The sequence below is a fragment of the Camelus bactrianus genome, chromosome 34 (assembly GCF_048773025.1).
Source record: "Camelus bactrianus isolate YW-2024 breed Bactrian camel chromosome 34, ASM4877302v1, whole genome shotgun sequence".
In the NCBI taxonomy this organism is placed as follows: Eukaryota; Metazoa; Chordata; class Mammalia; order Artiodactyla; family Camelidae; genus Camelus; species Camelus bactrianus.
In genome coordinates, this window is record NC_133572.1 from 6,020,441 (window position 1) to 6,032,876 (window position 12,436).

Below are 12,436 nucleotides of genomic sequence, written 5' to 3' on the forward strand. Positions count from 1 at the left end.
CTCAATATTTCAAGCTTTTCGATTATTATTATATTTGTTATGGTGATCTGTGATCAGTAATTTTTGATGTTACTACTGTAATTGTTTGGGAGTGCCATGAATTGCACCCATAGAAGATGACAAACTTAATAGATAAATGTTGTGAGTGTTCTGATTGCTCCACTGGCCAGCTGTTCCCCTGTCTCTCTCCCTTGCCTTGGGCCTCCCTATTCTCTGAGTCAAAACAATACTGAAATGAGGCCAATTAATAACCCTACAGTGGCCTCTAAGTGTTCAAGCAAAGGAAAGAGCCACAAGTCTCTCACTTTAAATCAAAAGCTGGAGATGATTAAGCTTAGTGAGGAAGGCATGTTGAAAGCAAGATTGGCCAAAAACTAAGCCTCTTGTGTCCAACAGTTAGCCAAGTGATGAATATACAAGAAAAGTTCTTGAAGGAAATTAAAAGTGCAACCTGAGTAAGCCCACGAAGGATAAGAAAGGAAAACAGCCTTATTGCTGATATGGAGAAAGTTTTAGTGGTCTAGTTAGAAGATGAAATGGGCCGCAACATTCCCTTAAGCCAAAACCTAATCCAGACCGTTCCCTCTCTTCAATTCTGTGAAGGCGGAGCAAGGTAAGGAAGCTACAGAAGACGAGTGTGAAGGTAGCAGAGGTGGTTCATGAGGATTAAAGAAAGAAGCTGCCTCTATAACATAAAAGTGCGAGGTGAAGCAGCAGGTGCTGATATGGGAGCTGTAGCAAGTTATCCAGAAGAGCTAGCTGAGATAATTAGTGAAGGTGACTACACCAACAAATAGATTTTCAGTGTAGGTGAAGCAGCCCTATATTGGAAGAGGATGCATCTGGGACTTTCATAGCTGGCGAGGAGAAGTCAAAGCCTGGCCTCAAAGCTTTAATTACAGGCTGACTCTCTGGTTAGGGGCTAATGCAGCTGGTGACTTGAGGGTGAAACCAATGCAATAATCCTCAAAATCCTAGGGCTCTTCAGAGTTATGCTGCATCTACTCTGCTGGGCTCTATAAATGGAATGACAAAGCCTAGATGAAAGTACATCTGTTTACAACATAGTTGCCTAAATATTTTGAACCCACTCTTGAGAAAAATGATTCCTTTCAAAACATTGCTGCTCATTGACAATGCACCTGGTCACCCAGGAGCTCTGATGGAGATGGACGAGATCAGTGTCATTTTCATGCCTCTAGCACAACAGCCATTCTGCAGCCTGTAGAACAAGGAGTGATTTGGACTCTCAAGTCTTATTATTTAAGAAATACATTTTGTAAGGTTATAGCTGCCATAGACAGCAGTTCCTCTGATGGAGCTGGGTAAGCCTTCTGGAAAGGATTCACCATTCCAGATGTCATTAAGAACCTTCATGCTTCATGGGAAGAGGTCAAAATATCAATATTAAAAGGAGTTTGGAAGAAGTTGATCCCAACCCTCGTGGATGACTTTGAAGGGTCCAAGACTTCAGTAGAGGAAGTAACTATGGATGTGGAAGAAATAGCAAGAAAACCAGAATTAGAAGTGGAGCCTGAAAATTTAACCGAATTGCTGCAATTTCATGATGAAACTTTAATGTATGGAGAGTTGCTTCTTGTGGATGAACAAAGAAAGTGGTTTCCTGAGGTAGAGTCTATTCCTGGTGAAGACGCTGTGAAGATTGTTGAAATGACAATACAGGATTCAGACTATTACATACACTTAGTTGACAAAGCAGCGGCAAGTCTGAGAGGACTGACTCCAACTTTGAAAGACATTCTACCGTGGGTAAAATGCTCTCAAACTCCACTGCATGCTACAGAGAATTGTTTGTGGAAGGAAGAGTCCACTGATGCAGCAAACTTCATTGCTGTCTTGTTTTAAGAAGTTAGCACAACCATGCCGGCCTTCAGCAGCCACCACTCTGATCAGTCAGCAGCCACCAGCATGGAGGCAAGACTCTCCACCAGCAAAGAGATTATGGCTCTCTGAAGGCTCAGATGACGGTTAGCATTTTAGAACAATAAACTATTTTTTTTGATTAAGGTATGTAGTTCTTAAAGACATAATGCTGTTGCACACTTAACAGACTACAGTGTAGTATAAACGTAACTTTCATATGCACTGAGGAATCAAAAAATTCAGGCGACTCACTTTATTGTGATATTTGCTTTATTGGAGTGGTCTAGAACCAGATCCACAATATCTTTGAGGTATGTTTGTAAATCCTTTCTAGGAAGACAACCCCTGTGAATAATTCTATTGTCACGACTTGAATGCACTCAGTAGAAATACCAATAATGGAGAGTATAATCAAGGCTTGAAATGGGAACATATAAGTCCTTTTTCTTCAACTGTGTTTTTAATTCTAGTTAATATGAGAATCCCCTATAGACATAGAGTTGTAGTATATTCTGTTATAGGCAATATAATTATAAACTAAATATGTAATTTTAGATGGTTCTTAAATTTTTCTCTTTAACATGTTGTTCCACTGAGGACAGGTTTATCATTTTTAATTCTACTACTACTGTGTATATAGTTGGCCTGACTGATTCTGTACTTAACTCAAGATTGCTGACCAGTGAAAGATCTCTTATAGGTGTTAATCTGTGCAGTGCTTGGTTATATTTAGTCCTTATGCCCATTTTCTGGAAATCTTAGAATTAAATTTGTGCAACATGATACAGTTAGATTAGTGAGACTTCACAACAGAAGTGTTATGTTAAACCTCTCCTGAAAACAGCAATGTGTCTAAAAGATATACTTGGATATTGAAAAATTAGCTAAGAATTGAAAACTGTGAGGGATCTACATTGCTGTATCTTATATATAAAAGAAGTCGCTTACTTTACCACCACCAAGTCCCAGATCCACGTCTCAGGGAAGTACGTTCGCAGTGTCTCTGTGGGGGGCTCTGAAATGTGTATCATATTCCTAATCTCATGGCTTTGTCCCATTTCCACTAAGGCTGTGGAGGAGACAGAAACAAAGATGAAGATAAAGCTTATGAGAGACTGTGATAAGTGCTACAACAGAAATAGGGTAATGAAATAGGAACCAGGAGTGGACCCTTGGGTGTTAAGGGAAAGCTGCTTTGAGGAGGTGATACTTCAGGTGAATTCTGCAGTATTAGGGTAAGCTAGGAGTGTTCTCACAAGCAGAGAGCACAGAGACCTAGAGGCAGAAAGCGTCTTGGGTTGTCCGAGGAGCGGGAAGGAGGCCCCGGGGCTACTGCACATTGTCCCCGGTGGGGAGCGCTGGGACGTGGGGTTCTCTGTGGGAGCAAAGAAGAGTCGTGCCCAAACATTGTGTCGGTGACTTTGAGAAACAGTTTATAGGAGTGAAAGGATCAAGAATAAAAAAACCTCTTTATTTCCGTACATGTCAGAAGATCAGACTCCGGATCTCTCACCATATTTACCTTCTGTTAATGGTGTACTGCTAAATATTTAACAACCAGCTTGCTGGGAAAAATCTGGGGCACCTATACACTTACACACACATGAATCTACTACAAATCTTACTGATAAAGGATTAAGTAATATAATTTATAAATAATGATACAAATATACAATAACTTTTATTTAAGTTCCATATAGTCAAATTGATTCCCACTGAATGTTTTCCTTGATTTTTGACAAATTCTTTTATTTGTACTCAACCTATATTGAACTATGACTTGATAATATCAGACTATGAATAAACAAATGCTTGATTACTATGCGATTCAGCAGAGAAGTAGCCCATATCATTGAGAAATGAGTGTGATTTCAAATGGATATTGGCTGATGTTTTAGGGATGTTCAAGAGCTTCCTTACTTGACTGGTGAGAATGTGGCTCCAGTTTGTGAGCACTTCTGGTTCTGTTTACACTGATCCTACACCTGGAAACTTTCTCTTCCCTTTTAAGCCCCACACATCTCCCTTTACTAGAAGCAGATTCTTTGTGAATGACTTTCTTGATTCCTCAATCGGAATCAATCTTTTCTATTATTCTGTACGTCTGTACCTGTCTGATAACACTTTTTACAAGTACTGTCTTGTAGTCTTTCTAGCTTTGTGTATGTGGGGGTTTGACATAATCAGAATTTTTTGGTTTGACTGTTATGTGACCTTGAGCAAGAACCTTAATATATCTGAGTCACAAGTCCTTTTTTGGTTAATTTTTTTTTATCACATTTAATCTTTTTTTAAAAGAATTATTGTATTTGGTTCAATATATTAAGCAATTAATTTTTATTAAATTTTTTACCTGGAGAAGATAATAGTCTTTGAGCTGAATGAACTTCATATTGTTGAGGTTGTGGACATAATTTGGGTTTATGAATCTTTGAGTTGGTAAATACCTTTAAGCCCATGTCCTGTAAAGGAAATTATCATCTAATCAGTATATAAATATTGTAAAATATATATATATAGGCACATACTTCTTTTCATTGAATTTAACTAACGATCCAGTTAGTTTATTATTAAACTTTTAATGTTCATATTAGTAGAAAGGAAGTTGATGTACTTACAGAGGTAATTTCATTCTATTTTTATAACTCTTTCAACAGTAATTATTTTATATATGTGATATTTATAAACATCACAAGGCAACGAATTTCAGTAAAAATTAAAAAAAAAAAACTTAACCTAATGGTCCAAAAAGTTTCAGTCCTGCCTCTGTTGCTATTAGTGGTTCTGTTACTATTAGTGACCTTGGAGAAGTCACTTGACCTCTCTAACGTCCCATTACCATCAACTATGATGTGACAGCATTAAAATAAGTTTTTCCCATATATAATATTTTGTTAACCTTAAGAACTGACCATCAACAATATGAGGGATTTACCTGTAGGAAGCTATACATGTCTTTTTCTTTTGTATTTGTTACTGGGGAATACAGGATCCCATTGATGTAGACATTATGGTGACTGACACAGTCTCCATCATCTTCCTCCTGTTGATTTAAACGCTCTGGCAAACCGTTGAGGTCCTTTACTGGTAGCAGGTTATAAACCTGTACAAACGCAAAGGACAAAAGGACAAAATTATTCATGGCTTACTTTTCTTAAGTGCAAGGAGTAAAGAAAAGAACAATCACGACTAGTCTTTCTTTGAGTGGCTCCATTGAGTAGATAATTTATAGAGAAGATGATTTTGAAGGTGTTTAACAATTTTAGGAGAAAAAAAAAAAACCCAAACATTCTCATCTAAGTACTCAAAGATCCTTTGTTACACAGTTCAGAGGCAAACCCTAGGCTCTATGCTAGAATGAAATAAAACTTTATTAAGAGAAATTGAGGTCTGCTCTATTTAAGACATTGTAGCACGCTTTGGGATGATAGAATATAATTAATAGTTTCACCTCTGCCTTGCGGTTAGTAACTGACTCGGTGTATAACAAAGTAAATAAATGGACACACGTTCTAAGCAGGCACGTGGATAAGTACATGTCCTCTATATAAGTTAGGATAGTATTTTCTAAGGTATTATTCATGGAAACAAAATGCCCCATATCTTTACAAAATACATAAAACTTTAACTGTAGGATACTGAAAATGATACTTTCAAATTCACTTGAAAGGGAATAAGACAAACATAAAAGCCCCCAGTGGCACCGTATTATATTTATAGGAGTTCAAAATTGTTTGACAAGAATCGATCAGCAAACTGAGTAGCATCATGAAATTAAACCCTTTCTCAAAGGCAGCTCCCTCTTACCATTCTCCATCTCCCTCCTCTGCTTTATTTTCCTCCAAAACATGTCCCATAATTATTGTCTGTCTCATTTATGAAAATGTGAAGTTTCATGAGTGCATAGATTTTTGTCATTCTAGTAGTTCACTAGGAGATTCCCCAGGACTTAGATACACAGTAGGCACATCCAGAACATAGTAGGCACTAAATAAATGTGCTGAATGAATGACTTACACTACCAGGTGCAGTGTTTCATTAATAAAATGTTATCAGGGATTGAGAGGAACTCTTGTTCTAACCCAAGTCTACTGCTGGATACCTGAAAGCTTCTGCTTTACCATGAACAAACTAATAGAATTTTCTGCCTTATCTACCCATCAAGGTTCTTATAATTAAAAAAAACCCCTGAGAATTAAAAAATTATGTTATACAAACAGAAAATATTAATGTTACTTTTCCACGTATCTCCTTGCTCCCACTATTGAGATGTACTTAATACTGCCTTTACAAGTATTCTAATATTTTTAATGAAATGCCATTGGGAGCACCAAGAAGTAAGAAATCTTTTCTTGTAAGTTTCTCTTTTAGGGAAGTAAAAATACAACTTTCCTTTTATAGAATTTTTATAGTAAAAAAAAACTAAAAGAACTACAGTAAGAGGTTATTCCAGTTGGCCTCATTGAAAATGTGAAGAGACAGACTGTTAGTACACACTAAGTTCCTTGTTGTTCCATTAAGCATACCCTTTTGTTATTTTTTTCTATTAACTTAAGATTTTAAAAGTTTCGTTTATCAGTGTCATTTATCATATAGGAATTAATTTTCCCTAATTTTTATTCATCAGAGACAATATAGACCTTCCTTCAGAAACTGTGTTTATCTTGGGACATGCAGTGTTTCAGTTCATGTCATTCTTATAAAAACAAAAATTTGATATTTGATTTAGTCTGTGCAGTCTTAGTGTAGGTATATGTACCACTTTTGTTAGACTTTTTGAAACATTAAAACTAGTTTTAAAATTCCTATTATTGGTTTCATAGAGCTGTAGGATTTCAAGGATTTTGGATGGCACATGATTTATATTACATATGTCTACATATATATATATATATCAATATGTAATATCTTCCATATTCCATGAATTCATATTCATATGTAATATCTTCCTCCCCCAAAAGTGCCCATGAAAGAGCTCAAAACTATTAACTCCTGGATAACTGTAATTTTAGTAGCTCCTATCCCACTCAGAGCGGATTTCTACTTGCTCTGAGCCCCTCGTGTGGTCCTTCCTGACCCTGAGGCTGATGGGACTCACCGAGGCGGGGGAGAGCTCGGCCTCAGGACTCATGAGCAGCACACTCTGGTCCACGGCGCGGAGGGCGCAGAGGGACTGAGGGGATGCGGTGACTTGCAGGTGGGCTCGGGAGGCCGGGAGACTTCGTGCTGAGCTGAAGCTCAAATTCACCTGTGGAATTGGGGACAAAGTCAGAAAAACAAATGGCCTGGTTTAACCGTGCATCCACCAGTGTTTCCTGAGTGTTCCTCACATTTGATGCGTGATCACTTTGACTTCGTGGTGGTGGACACCATGTGAGTCCTAAGGCTGTGTGCCCCCTCCTTCTATGCCACTCTGATTCTCAAGAATCAGTTGAATCATTGTAATGATATCTGTTTTTATAAGTTATTAAATTTGAGACACCATTTTTTACCTTCAACACACAGTGGGGTGTTTATTAGCGGTGGGAAGAATGCACATAGTTCTAGATGCTCTTGTAGTTTTCTTTTGGTTCTTTTGTAGTTTTAAAAACTTGGTTACATATTTCCCAACATTTCATCATAGAAGAAGGGAACAAGGTACTTTGAACAGCACATGAGAATTCTGCACTAGGAGTCAAGCGACATGGCTTCTTAGTGTGACTCTGCCATCACCCTGCTGAAAACCTGTGCGGAGTTCATTCAACCCTTCTAGTTCCAATGCTCGCACGTAGAAAATACTTGATAGCAGTAGTAATTTCCAGTTTTAAATATTGAACATTTTAGGGTATAAAACACCCACCTTGTTGACCAGGCAGTTTTCAACCTCGTATTTTGCAGAATCTCCAATCACTTCCCCATCAGGTAAAATGGCATAGATCAGCAGTCTAGCAATGGGAGCGATGTCTGACTCCACAGGGAATGACACGGAAAAATGGCCTTTCACTGGAGCACAGAGAGAATGAGGAAGTGGTCATGGATTAGACATATCAGGGCTGAAATGATATTTTTCTGTTGTACAAAGTCATTTTAGGAGCCTGGTCCGGCTAATGACTGCTTCTATTAGTAAGTGTAATAGATATGAGATATAATAAATAGCAGATATAATAAACAGCTGAATATCTCTTAGAACTCTGGCTTAAAAAAAAAACCTTATCAAAGCGGTCTCTTCTTTTATAAATCACATAGTGATTTATCCTCTAGTTTGAAGCTTGAGTTCATCTATGTAACGTTCTGATGCCATCTAAGGATGTGGAGACATCCACTTGGCTACCATCTGATCTAGACTTTCCACCAGAGAAGGGAACTAGGACCTGAAGTTGTAAGATGTAAGAGTTTAACACATTGTATTTAATCCTTCTATCCTCTTAAACTTTCTATGAACCAAATACCCTATCCTTTCTTCTTAAGAGGTGAACTGTGCTCCTTTGAAAGTTATTTTTTGATGCCTATGTAGGGTCTTTAGAGCTTGCATGAAATGTCTCTAAATCTTCTGGGTTGCTATGAAGAAACAACAAAAGAGTGGTACACCAATAGTTGTCTAATAAGTGATCTTTCAGACTAATTTATAATAGGAGAAACCTTCAGCATTTTTCTTTTTTTAAAAAATTGTTACACATTTGTTCCTAGGGGGAGTCCAATTCAATGGTGGAAATACCCAATTTGACTCTTCATAAATCATAACTATTTTCAAAAGGGAAATATGATATAAAGATATACATGACTCAGCACAGGACCTACTCTACAGAAGACACACCCAAAATTTGACCTTCTCTCCATTGTCTAAAACAATTTTGAAATGTCATTTGGAGAAGAAGGTCCATGAGTATTTGTGGTTTGAAAATTTGGAATAAGCATAGATTATGAAACAACTCAACATTTTAAATAGTCTAAACAGATTAACCTGGAAAAGGAAAAGAAAATAAATATTTGATAAAGGGTTAAAAAAAAGAAAAATGATCACTTTCCCCTCTCAACTTCTTTATTGGCACTAGATGAAAATGGTCTCTCTTCATTTGAAACCATTCCTGGTATTTCTGCAGCGTAAGGCTGCATGTGGCGCGCGGAACAGGGCAGAAGGGTGGAAATTATGGAAATACCCACTGTCTCCCTGCTCCACGGGCAATATGTGAGTCCCTGTTCGGACGATGCCTCCCTTTGCCATTATCTGCAAAAAAGGAAATGAAAAAGAATTTAATTTGCCTGACAGAGATCTTCCCCCAGGTCTTGCCCTCCAGGTGATACACTTGTTTTATTGAGCCCCTGCTGCTGAAACTTAGTCTGGAGAGAAGTCAGACTTTCAAAAGGAACATGGACAAGACATCAAAATAATGATATCTAAAGAGCTTTATAAACCCCTGCCCAAGGGCGCTTTTATCTACAGATGAGTCAAGGCAGTGGCCTGCCTTCTCACCAGGTAATAGAACTCAAGCTCCTTCAGCTCCTGCAGGACCTGTCCATTCAGAACGTAATGCACTTGGACTGTCTGAGCTTGGCCACAGGGCAGTTCATGAGGCAAGGGCTCAAGGTAGACAAAGCTCTTGCTTTGGGAGAATACGAGATAAGCAGTGTGATAAGCTTCTTCATGTTCCTCTGATAGCCACAGGTAGCCATAGCAGGTATTGTCGTCCTGGTGCTGGACCTGATGAATTAGAAAAAAAAAATTATCTTACACATCCTATATCAAAGGGACTCAGCGTTCTCATCAAACTGCATTGGTTTACTGCCCTACCTTCATTAGTGCCCACACATCTTTTGCTGCACACAAAAAAGTGAGGGAGAAGGGTCCCTAATTCTGTTATCTGCACTGCAGACCTTCACAGGGCAGAGGCGCCTTGAGCTGGTATTTTCATTTCTGAAGAGCATGAAAGGAGGCAGGCACCCTTCGCTTTGATCTGCTTTCTCTACTTTTCTGTGGCCACTTCACCTATTCAGACAGAGACACTGGAGCTATGAAACCTCACTGAGGAGACTAACCAATCTTCAGAAACCGAGAAACTGCATTTGAGAAAGTACATGCCTCACTTATGATGGGTTTCAAATGGGTATTATGAATAAATGTAATACTGCAAACTTAGGGGTCTGAGAATTCTGTAAAGAGCACTGATTCCAGAGGCGAGTTCATGAAGTAGCTGAAGTCCACCTCTCCTGGGCTGTGTTGGGCTGATTATTTTTAACACTTCTTGTGATTCTGGGCTCTTAATCTTCATAGGCCCTATTTGGGTTATGTTTCCACTTTCCTCCATGCAGAATTCATTCCTTCGTTCTTTCCAGGCTCCCCCTACCCTCATTCTCACCTCCCAAGGGGCACAAGTGGATCTGTGTGTTCTTATCTCAATATATCTTATAGTGATAACTTGTAAATGATCATCAAAAAGAGGAAAATAAAATTCAAAAATAATATTTTCATTTTCAGGACTAGCATTCAAAACACTTCTTTTTTTTTTTAGTTCTTTTTTTTTTAGGGGTAATTAGATTTCTTTCGTTCTTTCTTTTTTGATGGGGGTACTGAACCCAGGACCTCACACATGCTAAGAAGGCACTCTACCACTGAGCTGCACCTTCTCCCAAGACACGTCATGATTAAACATAATCAGAGAAAGCATTCAGGATGCCTTTTGATTAAACAAATGAGTGAATTTTCAATTTCTGAATTATTTAGAAGTATGGGCTTTTATGCCATTTATAGAAAGCTGAATCAATAAAACATGATTTATTTTATATAAAAATCATAAAAGAATGAATAGAGGACTGTATGCCCCTATTCAAAGCAAGTTATATGGGTATGGACAAAAAATCTGGAGAAAATTAGAATAGCAGGACAAAAATAAAGTAACAGCAATAATTTATGGAATTAATGTTAACGGTGTTAAAATGGGCTTTTATAGTAATGTAACCATGAAAGGGGGCTTACTAAGTGCTTTAGCATTTGTTATCTCATTTAGTCCTCGTTATAACCCCAAGAGTTAGGTACTGATATTGCATCCGTTTTATAGACAAGGAAATGAAGTATAGAAGTTTTAGTTATTTGTTCTATATACAGAGTTGATCCAGGATTTTAATCTAATTTATCTGATTCTGGACCCTACACTTTAAAAAAAAATGTGGTAAAAAACACAATATAAAATGACCATTTAAACAATTTTAAAATGTACAGTTTGGTAATGCTAAGTAAGACGCAGCCCATTTCCAGAACTTTTTATCTTGCAAAACTAAATCTCTATACCCATTAAACATCAACTCCCCACTTCTCATTCTCCTCAACCCCTGACAGCCGCCATTCTACTTTCTATTTCTGTGACTTTTAGTACTTTAGGTACCACGTATAAGTTGCATCATACAGTACTGTGTGTGTGTGTGTGTGTGTGTGTGTGTGTGACTGGCTGTTTCACTTAGCATAATGTCCTCAAGGTTCATCCATATGGTAACACAAGACAGAATTTCCTTCCTCTTTAAGGCTGTGTACATACCGCATTCTGTTCATCTGTTGATGGATATTTGGGTTGCTTCCACCTCTTGGCTATTGCAAATAGTGCTTCTATGGACATGGCTGTGCAAATATCCCTTTGAGATTCTGCTTTCAATTCTTCTGAATATATACGTAGAAGTGGGGATACTGGATCATGTGGTAGTTCTATTTTCATTTTAGGGGACCTGCCATACTGTTTTCCATAGCAGTTGCACCATTTTATATTCCCAGCAGGAGTGCATGAGTGGAACCCTCCCTTAACCACAACACTCCATTGCCTCCTTTTTAATTTACTTTTTTCAAAATTGACCTGAAATTGGTTTCTAATTTCTAGCTTTATTTTCTCTCCATAGGACTAAACACTACTTGGACATTTCATCACTTTTAGGTTGCAACCTTTTTTTTTCCCCAAGGCCACATCATGTCATTGGTCACTTCCTTCCAAACTTACCTTGACAGTGAGGGAGGTGTCTGTGAGGTTGGTGGTGCTGATGGAGAACTGCACCAGGCCGTGCTCATCGGTGGTGGCGTTAGAGGCATAGCTGGCTTCATTCGCTGTGATGACGATGCGTTTATTTGGCAGGGGGACACCTTTCCCATCCACTAGGAGCACCTGAAGGTTAAAAACTGCAGATCAGTTATGTGGCGCCTATCCAATAGGCACCAAACATATTCATTTTATCCCCAGTATTTATTGAGTGTGTCCAGTATGTTGCACATGGTTCCAGGCACTGAGGCAACAGCAGTGAACACAACAAAGTTCCTTCTATCACAGAGCTTACAGACTAGTACAAGAGACAGAAGCTAAATAAACATATAAATAATATGTACTTACTGAGTGGTAATCAGTTCAAAGAAGACAAAGCAGTGTGAAGAGAATGATGGAGATGATGACAGAGGTGACCTGAAGACTGTATTCTGTCCATGTCTGGGAAATGCTGTCTATTATATATAACTTTTGGCAAGTCACAGACCACAAGAGCCATATCACAGTGAACAATTTTAGAAGGCACTTCCCATTTGAAAAATGTGAAATTGAAAAGAATC

The 12,436-nt window shown here is 38.2% G+C and overlaps 2 protein-coding genes across 4 annotated transcripts in view; one reads left to right on the plus strand and one right to left on the minus strand.

The window, feature by feature from the left end:
* The window catches only part of KLRG1 (killer cell lectin like receptor G1), a 130,236-nt gene that overhangs the window by 59,379 nt on the left and 58,421 nt on the right, over positions 1 to 12,436 (plus strand). The gene's annotated exons all lie outside the window — the stretch shown is intronic.
* Positions 1 to 12,436, minus strand: part of A2M (alpha-2-macroglobulin) — a 45,011-nt gene that overhangs the window by 13,722 nt on the left and 18,853 nt on the right. For both annotated transcript variants that reach the window (XM_074357241.1, XM_074357239.1), the window contains exons 11-18: positions 11,841 to 12,002; positions 9,335 to 9,562; positions 9,025 to 9,088; positions 7,724 to 7,866; positions 6,983 to 7,132; positions 4,820 to 4,987; positions 4,238 to 4,346; positions 2,833 to 2,953 (exon numbers count right to left, since the gene is read on the minus strand). In XM_074357241.1, the coding sequence (XP_074213342.1) occupies positions 2,833 to 2,953; positions 4,238 to 4,346; positions 4,820 to 4,987; positions 6,983 to 7,132; positions 7,724 to 7,866; positions 9,025 to 9,088; positions 9,335 to 9,562; positions 11,841 to 12,002 (1,145 nt within the window). The remainder of the gene's footprint in view (positions 1 to 2,832; positions 2,954 to 4,237; positions 4,347 to 4,819; positions 4,988 to 6,982; positions 7,133 to 7,723; positions 7,867 to 9,024; positions 9,089 to 9,334; positions 9,563 to 11,840; positions 12,003 to 12,436) is intronic.